This window comes from Equus asinus, chromosome 8, assembly GCF_041296235.1.
Source record: "Equus asinus isolate D_3611 breed Donkey chromosome 8, EquAss-T2T_v2, whole genome shotgun sequence".
In the NCBI taxonomy this organism is placed as follows: Eukaryota; Metazoa; Chordata; class Mammalia; order Perissodactyla; family Equidae; genus Equus; species Equus asinus.
Genome location: NC_091797.1, coordinates 78,461,898 through 78,477,044, shown reverse-complemented (window position 1 = coordinate 78,477,044; position 15,147 = coordinate 78,461,898). Strand labels below are relative to the sequence as shown.

The 15,147-nt window shown below is 41.4% G+C and overlaps 1 protein-coding gene and 1 pseudogene across 6 annotated transcripts in view; one reads left to right on the top strand and one right to left on the bottom strand.

Annotated features, from left to right (window-relative positions):
• Window positions 1-15,147, bottom strand: part of MAPKAPK5 (MAPK activated protein kinase 5) — a 38,560-nt gene that overhangs the window by 5,428 nt on the left and 17,985 nt on the right. For all 6 annotated transcript variants that reach the window (XM_014858661.3, XM_014858660.3, XM_044775863.2 and 3 more), the window contains 3 exons: window positions 5,897-5,977; window positions 2,996-3,183; window positions 1,002-1,122 (listed from right to left, as the gene is read on the bottom strand). In XM_014858661.3, the coding sequence (XP_014714147.1) occupies window positions 1,002-1,122; window positions 2,996-3,183; window positions 5,897-5,977 (390 nt within the window). The remainder of the gene's footprint in view (window positions 1-1,001; window positions 1,123-2,995; window positions 3,184-5,896; window positions 5,978-15,147) is intronic.
• LOC106842263 (small ribosomal subunit protein uS5 pseudogene) lies at window positions 6,037-6,798 on the top strand (annotated as a pseudogene).

The window sequence follows — 15,147 nt, the reverse complement described above, 5'->3', positions numbered from 1 at the left end:
AGAGACTTCCCTTCACCCAAACTAATCTCGTTCCTGATTTCTCTCTGTCAGTAGTATCACCACATATGCCACCCACTGTCCTTTGATATCCAGTCAGTCAACAAAAGCTGTAGAAATTTGTCTTCAAAAATATTGAGCCTATTTATTCATCTCTACTTCCCTGCTCCCAGAGCCATCCCTCAGCTTCTGGATTACTGCAGAAGTCAGGCTGGCAAGTCTGAAAGTCTGACTGACCATCCCTAAATACCTTCCTTGTGGCAAATCTCTTCCCAAAAATCTACAATGGCCTCTCAATTACATCCTACTAAGACTCCCCCCAAGCTCTGCTTTCAAAGCCTGGCCTTGCCACACCTATCTCACCAACTTCCCATTCAGGAAGCCAGGCTGTTTTTCCCACTGATGAACTTCAGCCTCTGATATTTTGCTCAGGTTGTTCACCACACTTGAGCACTTCCACTGTCCACTAAAATTCTTCATGGCCAGTTCATGGCTGAACATGTGAGAGGTCAGAAACTGCCACACAATAGTTAATAAATGTGAGGGGGTTGCCTTCTCTTCAAAAACCCCTCCCTAATTACAGCCCTTCACAAATGTTGTCTTTTCCTGAATTCCCATAGCATTCACAGAAAATTTAGCATGCAAAGCTCCGATGTCTGAAACGGTCCCTCTTTGTTTCATGTTTATTGGTCTTTCAAGCCGTCTTGTTTAAACCCTTTGGGGGAGGGAGAATTTCTTGCACTGCTCTGGGCCCCTCCCTGAAGCACAAACATGGAGGACGCCCCCTGAGTGCCTCCTTCGCGTGTATCTACTAGACCTTCATCTGTCCCTTTATGGAGAGAAGCACTTGCTTTCCAACCCTGATTTTCAGGGAACCAAAGATGTTTCTTTGGGAAAGACTGTGTGTTCTGCATTGTTCTACCTTTAACGTCTCACTGAGTCGAGCCCCAGCATTCCTTCTCAACATAGCCTTTTCAGCCAACAAAATAAGCATCATTCAAAACCTTATCCATCATCAGCTGAGCAGAGGGTAGCACATTATCCAGAGCCTCAGTCGAGTTGAGCCAGGGGTGGTCCAACACTCCCTCGATGGTGAGTCTTTCCTCTGGTTTGACCTTCAAGAGCCTGCGGAGAAAAAGCCAACAGGGCTGCCAGGAGGCCAGGAAGTTCTGGTCTGGTCTGGCTCCAACCAGCTCCAGCTTCTAACTTTCTACCAACTCCTACAAGCCTAGGCCTTCCATCTGCAGGGCAGGGGTGGGGTTCTAATCCCTAACCACTAACCGTGAGGGCACTGTGTCCCTGGGAGGTCCTTTCTATACTAGACAGTGAGATAAAAATGGCAGGAAAAGGCTTAATCCAGTGATACTTCAGACTGAGTTCTGGGTTCAATAAGGTAATCCTACAGATGGCTTATAGTTCCAGAGGCCTTGAATCTTCATATTGATGTTTCTAGGACAGTCGGCTCTAATTTCCAAAAGGGACTCCAAGTGCTCTTTTGGCTGATAATGGCTGCAAAATTAGCTGAGGGGTCATGTGGTTCTGACAATCCAGATTGCCACTTGGGATAAAACTCTTAGTGTGTAACCATACAGCAGGACATGAACCCTTTATTCCAAAGACATTCAAAAGCTAAAACTCTAGAGTCTCTGAGGAGGGGCTGGCACTTCTTTCCAAGTGTAATGTATTGCTCTGTCCCACTGCTCTTTGATTACACTTCTTTACCTCTTGTCCATTCATGCTGACACAACTCCTAGCTCACCTCAGCATGTTCCCGGGGCTTTTCACAGCCCCTCCTTCCAACCACATATCCTCCCACTCCAAATGTCAGAGTCAGGACAACATGCCTACTTGCTCTTTCAGGTTCTCTGCAACCTTCTGGATCAATGTGAAAAAGCAGCTTCAGATTCTAAAGGAAAGATTATTTGGAAAAGAATTCCAAAGCTGAAAGAAGATAATCAGTGTTGGTCTTTGGACAGGAAATATATTCTACAGAACTGACAAAGAACCACTTGGAAGATACTGAAGTCTTGGTTAAGCAGCTGAGAATACAGCATGGAAATAGCATGGGAGGACAGAGGATGACTTAAACATTGCCTCTACCCTCCTAAAAAGGTTTTACTTGTGTATTTTAGAAATTAGTCCCTCTTTATATACGTAGGCCCCTATCCAAAAGGAAAAGCTCACTTTTGAAAGGGAGTAATCTCCATAGAGAAATGGCTGTACTGTGAGGAGACAGTTTCCAGTTAATGCTTATCTTCATCGCATTACAGATGAAGAAACTGAAACCAAAAAAGGAGAAATTGCTCAGTGAAGGCCAAGCAGTAGGAATATGAGAACAGCACCCACATCCCAGGGAGCTGAGCCTCCCAGACAGGCAGGAAGAGCAAATATTCCTCACATTTAGGGCTGACTTCTTACCTAGTCCTTCAGCTACCAAAGGACTCTGAATGTCAGCTCTCCCTCATCAAGTCACTAGCCCCAATTCTCCCAAATCTTTCCATCTTAATATACGTCGGAGCAACTAACAAGCAGTGGGAAGGCTGAGGAGTGGCGTCCAGACCCTACACAATCAATCATGTCCTCCCACAGCAGCCAAGGGATGAAAAGCCAAGAGCGCTTGTCATCTTAGCACCCCAGTTAGTTCCTGGTATCATGTCCACCCCAGATGATTGGCTTACATGCAAATAGGGCACACCAGGGGGGTTTACCGTTTAAGGTCCTGAATTAATGCTCACAGAGACACTGGCTACCAAGGGACCTGGGTTTATAACCCTGGGAACAAATTCTAGGAATGCAACAGGAGGAAGCAAAGCTCCAATTTCACCAAGGTGTGGACACTGAGAACTCTCATCTCAGGTTCCAGGAGTAAGATGTCTGTGATGCTAAAATGGGAAGGAGCATGCTGAGAAACAAATGACTTTTCTCTACCCAACATACCCTTGTGCTCCACCAACTTAAGGCCTCCTTGGCCTCCCCTCCCAGTGGCCCGGGGACTCACTTCCTCACAACATCTTTGGCCATCTCTGAGATCTGGCTCCACTCTTCCTCTGGGAACTCAAAACTGCCTGTCATGATCTTTCTCCGCATATCCTTTGGGATAGTCCGACTGTGGTGTTTGGAGTAAAAAGGAGGGTATCCACACAACATCACGTAGATAATCACCCCTAGGGACCACAAGTCACAGCTCTGAAAGCAAAAAGAAAATGGTCACTCACAGCACAGGCACAGCCCCAGCCCCAAAATAAAGCCCCCAGCACCAGCCCAGAAATAGCCCCTGACACACACAGGCTGATATCTTCAAGAATCACTTAACAGAGACTGGAAAAGTTTGAGGAAGTCTTAAGAGAACAAACCTTTCTCTCCATATTTCTTATATGCCATCAACACTACATATATATACACCAGCATACAAGGTCAGTCTGGGAGAAAATAAAGAGTGACTTTTCTTCTCACACTGTAGGCCCAAGCCGCTATCTGATCCTTGGGTACAGGTGTAGGATACTTTGTCCTCAGCCAGAGAAGTAACAGATATAAGCCTGCTGGTTGTGAACCATGTACTCTGTCATCCTGGCTGGGTTGAGGGTACAGAAACCAAGCAGCTAAGACACAGGCAGGCTGACTCCATGATATAGCAAAGTCATTTCAGAAAACCCAAAGCAGTTTGACACAGATCAGGGAGAGACACTGGAGTCAAGAACAGGAAGTCTAAAAGCATTCCTTTGGCCACATAAAGCCTCACTGTACCCATCTGCAAGATGGCACACCATTCTTGGCGGAAACATTCTGAAAGAAAGAAAACTGCCACCAACTACCATGTCTGTAGGTATAAAGGTGACCCCATGGCCTGTAGTCACAACATGATTATTAATAAAGGACTCCTATTTTAGTTAAATATAGCTCCACCTGCCTTGGAAACTGGGTCCTTAGAGGCTTGAATTACAGCCTCTCTTGAATTGCAGGACAAAAGCAGTGTCTGCCTAAGAAAGGAGGCCCAGGGAACCTGCCACTACGGCCACACACTCTTCTTCACACCACAGCTGTGGGCTGGGCTCTGAGAGAAGCCCGGAAAATGGTATGTCTCAGATACTCTCACCCATATTTTGACATCATACTAACAGGTGTTTTTTAGATGACAAGACTCATGCCATAGAACATAATTATTAAATTATAGAGGTAAAAAGGAGGCTTAAAGATGGTTCAAATCTCTCACTTTACACATAGGAAACTGATACTACAGAGATCTTGTCATCCATAAGGTCAACTGTCAAGAGTGAAACTAAGTGACCTAACCAACGTCATGAAGCTGAATAGTGGTGAAGCCAGAGCAAGTCTCCCAGCCTACAGCCTCTTTTTTTGTTTTTAATTAAGGTTTATGTATGCATTATATCTTATTACATATTTTTATTTAAAAAGTTATTTGCAGGGGCTGGCCCAGTGGCCTAGTGGCTAAGTTTGGTGCACTCCATTTCAGCAGTCTGGGTTTGGTTCCCAGGCATAGACCTACACCACTCATCAGCCATGCTGTGGTGACGACCCACATACAAAACACAGAAAGACTGGACACAGATGTTAGCTCAGGGCAAATCTTCCTCAGCAAAAAAAAAGAAAAAAAAGAAAAAGAAAAATTTAAAAAATTATTTGCAAATGTAGCATTCAGTACTCATTTAGTTGCCAATATAAAGATTGTATCTAGACCAACATATATACACATTCAAAATTAGTATGAACTATTTACTATTTCAGCATGTTACTTCTGTACAGTGTGTAATTTTCATGAATGCCATGCTGATTCATGAGCACCACTAGTTTCACAAAATGGAACAGGAAGAGAAGAAAAAAATAGTACTGGGAAATAATATATCACACAAGAATCCACTGCATTCACACTGAGAAGATTTTAGCAAGTAAATGAATGTGTTATCTAAGAGCTTCTATCACTTAATTCCTGCCTGCATTGTGAAGCAGGGAGCAGTTTCTGACTCTGATCCTGTAATCGGCCCACTCCCCAAACCTTTACTACGTAAGGCCACAGCTGCCTAGAGTTTGAGTTTTTAGAGCAAGAAGGTGTGGAGCAGTGACTACTTGGGGACTGCACAGTGTTAATCGTGAAAGTAGATATTTACAGTTCTGGTCACACTGTGCCAGTGCCAAGTGCAGGGTCCTGAGGGGCAGAGGAGCCTGTGTGTTCTTTGATATGTATGCATGTGTGCCTGTGTGTGTGTTAGGAATATGTGGGGCCCTCGAAAGTGTGGGACCCAGGAAGAGCCATACCGCCTTTTTACTATCCTCAGCTCCCTCTCTGTCATCTAGATCCAGCCTTGAGTCCCCAAGCAGCATCATTTTTGTCTGATCTACTCAGCAACTCTAGGACCTCCAGGACCTGCTTCAAAAGGCCCTAAACCTCTGTGCTTTAGAGCAGAGAAGCTCGATGTGTGGGTTACAGATTAAGAACTATGACAGTACTCGGTAACACTTAGGAGCACTTGCTATGTGCACTAGACACTGCTCTAAGTTGCATATTTTATGGGGTGAGAAAGAATGGCACCATGAATGGGCATGAAATGTTCTCAGAAATGGCCTCCGCCTCAAAAAAAGCAAGACAACCATATCTTTTAAGGTAGTCAGTGGACTGTACAGGTAACCAAATAAATAACCTACAGATGACCATAGCCCTTGGTTCTTGCCACAAAACCTAAATTGCTAAGAACTTCATATCATATTTCCTCAGACAAAAACTTGAGTTCCAAATACTCTTCTGCATGTGTGGCTGCTTCCAGCCTTTTGGGCAGGAATATTAAGGGATAAGAATGGAATTGGCCATATTCTCAGAGAACCACAAACTCCTCCTAGGAGAAAAGGGGCCCTACCTGAGGGGTGATGGTAAGTGTCTCCTACCTACCTTGTTATAGGTATAGGGTGTCGGCGAGGTAGGTATGATGCCCGATTTCTCCTTCTGATGCCTTCTCTGTGCCTCCAGTACCTGTCAGAGTCAGACCACAGGGGACAATCAACTGAAAATCACACCAATGACCTGCAACTTGAGACAGAGTGCTGGAAGGCTGAAGAGGATAGACACTGGCAGTCAACAGTAAAAAGAACTCCATGCAAACACAACACTCTCAAAACCCTTTCTTCCCCTCTTACAACCAACAATTTATTAGTGTTTGCCCAGATCAAGGACATGAAGATCAAGTCCCTGGATGAGATTTATCTCTTCTTCCTGCCCATCAAGGCATCTGAGATCACTGACTTTTTCTGGCGATGTCCCTTAATGCCCGTGTAAAGCAGAACAGGGCTGGCCAGCGGATCAGGTTCAAGCTACTTGTTGCCATTCAGGACTATAAGAGTCACGTCGGTCTGGGTGCTAAGTGCTCCAAGGAGGTAACCACTGCCATCCATGGGGCCAGGCATCCTAGCCAAGCTCTCCATTGTCCTGTGCAGTGGGACCTCAGGCGAACAAGACTGGAAACTCCACACGGTTCCTTGCAAGATGACAGGATGCTGCAACTCTGTGCTGGCATGCTTCATCCACTCAGACAGACCCAGTGCCATTGTCTTGGCCTCTGTACCCATGAAGCTGCTGTTGATAGCAGGCACTGATAACTGCTATACCTTGGCCAGGGGCTGGACTGCCATCTTGGGCAACTTTGCCAAGGCCACCTTTGAGGCCATCTCTAAGACCTCTAAAAAAAGACTGTGTTCACCAAGTCTCCCTATCAGAAATTCACTGACTATCTTGTAAAGATCCACGTCAGAGTCTCTGTGCAGAGCACCTAGGCTCCAGCAGTGGCCACCACATAGTGTTTGTATACAAAAAGAATAAAGTAAATTAGGGGCCAGCCCCATGGCCAAGTGGTTAAGTTCACTTGCTTAGCTTTGGTGGCCCAGGGTTTCGCTGGTTTGGATCCTGGGCATGGACATAGCACCACTCATCAGGCCATGCTAAGGCGGTGTCCCACACAGCACAACCAGAGGCACTCACAACTACAATATACAACTATGTACTGGGGGATTTGGGGAGAAGAATAAGAAGAAAAAAAAAGAAGAAGATTGGCAACAGTTGTTAGCTCAGGTGCCAATCTTTAAAAGAATAAAGTGAATTAATTAAACCTGAAAAAGAAAATACCATGTATGACAACATAAAAAATATTAAGGATAAATCTAACAAAACATGTAAAAGACCTGTACACTGAAAACTACAAAATATAGCTGAGCAAAACTAAAGACAAAAATAAATGAGCCAATACAGCTTGCTTATTTTTCAGAAGGCTCAATATTGTTAAGATGTCAGTGCTCCCATATTGAACTATACTTCTAAAACAACCCTAGTCAAAATCCCACCAGGCTTCTTTGTAGAAATCAACAGCTGATTCTAAAGTACATAGGGAAATACAAAGAAATTTGAATAGCCAAAACAACTATGAAAAAGAAGAACAAAGTTGGAGGGCTAATACTACCTTATTTCAAGAATAATTAAAAAGCTACAATAATCAAGACAATATGGTATTGGTGTAAAGAGAGACAAGGAGGCCAACAGAACACAACAGAAAATCCAAAAGTAAACCCACATGTATACATTTAACTGATTTTTGACAAAGGCTCAAAAGCAATGCGGTAGAGAAAAGATAGCCTTTTAAACAAATGGTGCCAAACCAACTGGATATCCAAATGCTAAAAAATGAACTTGGATCCATACCTCACACATTATACAAAAATTAACTCACACTGGATCATAGACCTAAATGTAAAACCTAAAACTATAAAACTGGTAGGAGAAAATCTTTGTGATCTTGAGTTAGACAAAGATTTCTTATATAGGAAACCAAAAGCTGAGCCCATAAAAAATTTTTAAAAACTGATAAAAGACACCATTAAGAGACACTGTTCTCTTAACAAGACACTGCTTTGTTTATCCACTCATCTATTGATGGACATTTCAAAAGACACTGCTCTTCAAAAGATACTGTTAAGAGAATGAAAAGATGAGACATACACTGGAAGAAAATCTTTCCAAAGCATATATCTGATAAAGGACTTATATCTAAAATATATAAAGAACTCTCAAATTCAGCCATAAGAAAAGAAAAAAAAGAATTTAAAAAACAGGACAAGATGGGGCCAGCCTGGTGGCACAGCAGTTGACTTCACACCCTCTGCTTTGGTGGTCCAGGGTTCACTGGTTCAGATCCCAGGCATGGACCTCTGCACTGCTTATCAAGCCATGCTGAGGCAGGCATCCCACATATAAGGTGGAGGAAGATGGACACGGATGCTAACTCAGGGCCAATCTTCCTCAGCAAAGAGGAGGATTGGCGGTGGATGTTAGCTCAGGGCTAATCTTCCTCCAAAAAAAAAAAAAAAAATAGGGAAAATATGAGAACAGACACTTCACCAAAGAAAATATACAGAAGGCAAAGAAGCACCATGAAAAAATGGTCAACATTATTATTCATTAGGGAAATGCTAATTGAAGCCACAATGAAATACTACCACATAACCACTAAAATGGCTAAAATTAAAAAGACTTTCCATACCAAATACTAGTAAGAATGTGGAGGACCTGAAACTTTCATACACGGCTAATGGGAATGTAAAATGGTATAAGCACTTTGGAAAACAACTGGGCAGTTTCTAACAAAGTTAATCATATCTACCATATGACTTAGCCATCCGACTTCTAGGTATTTACCCAAGCGAAAGGAAATAAATGTCCACACAAAAACTTGTACACAAACATTTATGAAAGCTTTATTTGTAATAGCCAAAAAGTGAAAACAATCCAAATGTCCATCAATAGATGAGTGGATAAACAAATCATGGTATACTATATCCACATAACTGAATACTTCTCAGCAATAAGAAATGAAGGAACTACTGAGACATGCAACAACATGGATAAATCTTAAAGTAATTACACCGAGTGAAAGAAAACCCCTCAGAAAGAAAATACTACATGATACACTACTTTATACGCACATCTACAGAAAACGCACACTCATCTATAGTGACAGGAGGTAGATCAGCAGTTGCCCGGGAATGAGGGGACAAGGACGGAGGCAGGGAAGGATTACCATGGGGCAGGGTAAAGCTTTCGGGGGTGATGGATATGTTCACTACTTTGCGATGATGGTTTAATGAGTCTCTATAAATATGCATGTCAAACGTTACAAATAGTGCAGTTTAAATACGTATAGTTTATCATGTATCAATTATACCTCAAGAAAATAGCTTTTTAAAGAAAAAATGGCTTCCTTCGTAAAACAAATCTTGAAAACAACGAACACCAGCTATATAAAGAACAGATGACACTCCGGCCATGACGGATTAACCAGCAGGACTTGCATTCCACCATATGCAACTACAATATTGGAAAAAATACAAGAAATAGCTATTTTCTGACACTGAACAATAGGCAGTATTGGTCAGTGAACCCTGAGAGAGAGCAAGCAAATGTGCTAAGCCCTATCACCTTCCGAGAGGCACTTTCGGCAGTGCAGGGAAAGAGAATCGAAACAGGGTATCGGAGGCTCACAGAGTTCAGCAATGTGGCTAAAATTTGTGGAGCAGAGTACCAATTGTGGAAAAACGACACAAAAATCTGCATAAGGATCGCTTTGAGTCTTTGGCTAAATAGTCAGCTGCATACAGCAAAGCAAGACTCCATGAGGCCAGGGAAGCAACAAGGTACTAGAACAACTATTAGGGAGCTGTAAGCTGAATAATTCCCAGACGTCTTAGAACTCCAGGAGATATCTGAGGCCTAACTAGCCAGAGGAAAGAGACCTCACTGAACACCTAGGGCATCGATAGAGGACCCAGAAGTGTTTCATCTGGAGGAAGGGCTGAAATAGCCGTAGAATAAAGCCTAATCTAGACTTGCCCTGACAGAACTTAAACACAAGTTTCAAAACAATCAAGTTGATCCAGAATAAGTTAACCATTTGCCAAAGCAATCTTTAATACTCTTAAATGACGACAGAATCCAGACATTCACCAACATAATATTACAACATCCAGCATCCAATCAAAATTTATTAAACATGCAAAGAAGTAGGAAAATGTGATCCATAAACAGGAAGGAAAAAATTAGTCAATAAAAGCAGGCTCAGAAATGACTGAGATGATGCAATTAGCAGATAGGATTTAAATAAGTTTTAAATATGTTCATGTTTACATAGAAGTAAACATGAACAAAATGAGAAGAGAAACAGATGATATAAATCTGAAATGAAGAAATTCACAGATTAAACAGTGCAGAAGAAAAGAGTAGCGAAACTGAAAACCTAGCAAGAGAACCTAGCCAAAGTGAAGCAAAGATAGAAAAAAAGATGAAAAAAAAAGATCAGAACCTCGGTGTCCTGTGATCTAACATACATGTAATTAGAGTCTCAGAAAAAAGGCAGAGAGAGGATGAGCAGAAAAATACTTGAAGAAATGTGTGAAGCATTTCCTAAGCAGATAAACACTATAAACTGACAGATCCAAGAAACTCAACAGACTCTGAGAAAGAAAAACAAACATCCACCCCCACCTAATCAAATTGCTGGGACTTCTATTTCTGTCCAGAATGTAGAAAGCTGGAGAGTGTCACTCTCCTCTCCCACCCAACAGCAAGGAAGAGCCAGATAACTACCAAATCATCACTTTTCTTGAAACCATCAGAGACCAGAGGTCTCATGGCAACGAAGTATTCTGCAATCTAAAGAAAGGCCCTTCCAAGAGGGGACAAGATGTAAAGATTGGCTCATCTGTGACAGAGCCCAGGAGGAAGCACTGTAGCATGCCACGTGGGTAAAAAGAATCCAGCTAAATTTTTAACAAAATTGCTAAAGGCAAAGTGTGGGCTAGCATGAGGGGTCGGCAGACTCCCTCGGAGCCACAGAAACAAGGCGAGTTCACACTCACTCGTAGGCTCTTCTACACCAACTTCCAGCAGATGCTCATGAGACTCAAGAAGACATGAGCTGCCTAAAACTGAGACTAGTTCAGAAAAAGATACCTCCCACCCTCGCTGCCATCACCGCCACCAGGCTAGCAAGCACCAAGTAACAAGTAACAGCAGTCTACTGCCATGGGAGGAGAGACTGTGCAGCGAGAGCGCCTCTAAAGCACATGTGCACAGGCAAGGCCAGAGCTGAAGGTGGAGAAGGAACATGAAAAAACCCCTGTGGCACCCCAGCCCCCACCCTAAACACAAGGTAACAGGAGAAGAGTCTCAAGCTGGTGGTGCCCTGAAGATAACCATAGCAACAAAAAACTCAAACTCAGCTCAGCTCCTGAGCAGGCTGATTCGAGGGGTGCCCCCACAACTAACAGGCTAACAGCAGAAGCAGCAAGCCCGCTCCAGGCACAAGAACGATTCACCTCTGTCTCTACAGACCCTAAAGATATTTAAAAGGTTAATAAGAGAATATCATCATTTTATGCCAATAAATTCAACAACAAATAGCCAAATTTCTTGAAAGACACAAATTACTAAAACTGGCTCAAGAAGAAATACAAAAATTCAATAGATCTATATCTATTTTTTAAATTGATTACATCATTAAAAACCTTCCCACAATGAAAACTCTAAAATACCAATCTTATACAAACTGTTTCAGAAAATAAAGGGGGAGGACACACTTCCCAACCAATTGCATGAGGCTAGCATCACCCTGATACCCTGAAACTAGGCAAAGACATTATGAGAAAAGATTATGGACCAATATCCCTCTTGTTAAAAGACACAAAAATCCTTAACAAAATATTAGCAAATAAAATCAAGCAAGAAGACAAATACATCTTGACTAAGGGAGGTTTATCCTAGGCATGCAAGATTGGTATAACATTTGAAAATCAATTAATCCATCATATTAACAAAATAAAGAAGAAAACATATATCATCCGCTCAATAGATGCAGAAAAAGCAGTGGACAAAATTTAACACATTCCCTTTCAGTAAACTAGGAATAGAAGGAAGCTTCCTCAACCTGATAAGGGACATCTACAAAAAAACCTAATAGTTAATATCATACTTAATGGTGAAAGATTGAACATTTTTTCTGTAACATCAAAATCAAGGCAAAGATGTCTGCTCTCATCACCTATCTTCAACTGGTGGTCCCAGCCAGTACAATAAAGCAAGGAAAAGAAATAAAAGGCAAACATACTGGAAAGAACAAGGTAAAACTGTATTTACAAATGACATGATCTTGTATGTAGAAAATCTTAATAGATCTACAAAAAATCTACTAGAGGGGCCGGCCCCGTGGCCGAGTGGTTAAGTTTGCGCGCTCTGCTTCAGCGGCCCAGGGTTTCGCCAGTTGGGCGCGGACATGGCACAGCTCGTGAGGCCATGCTGAGGCGGCATCCCACATAGCACAACCAGAGGCACTCACAACTAGAATATACAACTATGTACTGGGGGGGCTTTGGGGAGAAGAAGAAGGAAAAAAAAGACAAAGATTGGCAACAAATGTTAGCTCAGGTGCCAATCTTTTAAAAAAAAGAAACTACTAGGAATTAATAAATGAATTTAGTAAGATCCCAGGATACAAGGGATCAAAAATCATTTGTATTTCTATAAACTAGCAACAAACAATTGTAAAATGAAATTTTTTTAAATATCATTTCCAATAGCATCTAAAAACATAAAATATAGGAATAAGTTTAAGAAAATATGTGTAAGACCTATACACTAAGAAATACAAACATTTCTAAGAAAAATTAAAGACCTATGGAGAGATACACCATTTTCATTGATTGGAAGACTTTCAATTGTTAAGATGTTAATTCCCTCCAAATTCATCTACAGATCAAACACAATCCAAATCAAATCCCAAGAAGTTTTTCTGTTATAGAGAAGTGCATTCTGAAATTTACAGAGAATTGCAAAGGATCCAGAATAGTCAAAACAATTTTGAAAAACAATAAATTTGAAGGACTTATACTACCTGAGGTCAAGACTTAATATAAAGCTACAGTAATCCAGATGATATTGCTATCAGGATAAACATGTATATGAACTAAACAAAACAGAGTCTAGAATAGACCAACACATATATCGTCAATTGATTTTCAACAAAACTGCAAGATAATTCAATTCAACAAAACTGTAAGGTAATCCAATGATGCAAGGAATAGTCTTTTCAGCAAATGATGTGGAAACAACTTGAGATACAAAAGGAAAAAAAAAAGAAACTTGACCCTTTTTTTTTTCCTTGAGGAAGACTGGCCCTGAGCTAACATCTGTGCCCATCTTCCTCTATTTTATATGTGGGACGCCTACCCCAGCAAGGCTTGATGAGCAGTGCTAGGTCCACACCTGGGATCTGAACTGGTGAACCCCAGGCTGCTGAAGCAGAATGGGCAAACTGAACCACTACGCCACCAGACCGGCTCCAACTTGACCCTTATTTTTATATATATATACACAAAAAAATAACTCAAATGGATCATAGTCTGAAATGTAAAACCTAAAACTATAATCTTTAACAAGAAAACAAGAGAAAATCTTCCTGTCCATAGGTATGGGAAGACCTCTTAGAGAGGAACAAAAAGGCTGACCATAAAAAAAACTGGTGAATCGGACTCAATCACAATCAAAAACTTACACTATTCAAAAGACTGTTGAGAAAACTGAAAAGCAAGCCACAGACTGAGAGCAATGTTAGTAATATATCTGTGGTGGGCAGGATAATGGCCCCCACGATGTTCATGTCTTAACCCCCGGAACCTGTGAATGTTAATTTATATCACAAAAGGGACTTCACACATGTGATTAAATTAGGGATCTTGAGATGGGGTTTATCTTGGAGTATCCAGATGGGTCCACTGTAATCACAATAGTCTTTAAAAGAGGGAGGCAAGAGAGTCAGAGTCAGAAAGAGAGATTGGAAGACGCTACCCTGCTGGCTTTGAAAATGGAAGAAGAGGCCACAAGCCAAAGGTTGTAGGCAGCCACTAGAAGGAGGAAAAGCAAAGGAATGGATTCTCCCCTAGAGCTTCCAAAAGGAACACAGTCCTGCTGACACCTTGAACCACCACAGACATCTGACGTCCAAAACTATAAGGTAATAAATGCATGCTGCTTTAAGCCAATAAGTTTGTGGCAATTTGTTACAGCAGCAGTAAAAAATTAATACATATGTACAATAAAGAACTTGTATCCAGAATACAATAAAAAATTCTTAGACAAAACCAACAACAACAAAAAAGGTCAAAACATCCATATGCATACTTCACAACAGAATGTTGTACCATCTTTCACAACAGAATGGCAATAAACACATGAAAAAATACTCAACAACAGGAGCTATCAGGAAAATGCTATAATTAAATCCATAATGAAATAACACTACGTACCTACCAGAATGACTAAGACTAGAAATACTAACAAACATGAGTTGGCGGTAAGAACATGAAGCAACCATACTGGTGCGTAAAGCATACTTTACTGGCGCATACGTAAAATGGCACAACCATTTTGGAAAAAGATACTACTTAAGAGGGGAAAAATATGTTCCCCCAAACCTGTTAATGAATGTACCTAGCAGCTTTGTTCATAACAGCAAAAAATGGGACACAACCTCAAATGGTCATCAGTCACTGGATGGATAAACAAATATGGCTTAGTCATATGATAGAATACTACTTAGCAATAAAAAGGAACTAACTACTGATACATGCAGCAACATGGACGAATTGTAAAAACACGCTGAGCAAAAGAAGTGAAACACAAAAAGTACAGGAATTCCTTTCTTATGAAATTCTACACAGGCGAAACTAACCAATAATGACAGAAAACAGATCAGTGGTTGTCTGAGGCCAGGGGTTAAGCTGGGAGGAGACTGGCTGCAAAGGCACACAAGACAGCTTTCGAAGTGATGAAAATGTTTTCTATCTTGATTGTGGTGGTGATCATGCAGGAGTATCCATTTGTCAAACCTCATCAAACTACACTTAAAGTAGGAATACTTTATTGTATATAAATCATACCTCAATAAAATTGATTTTAAAAGAATAAAAAGCCTACACCAAATTAAGCAGCCTGTAGGTTTCTGAAGCTGACTTCTCCTCCTCCCATTTGTAATAGATGCCTACTTGTGCTGGAGAACAGAAGAAACAAGAATCTAGAGGCAGCTTGGTGATACATCTTATGGCAGAAAC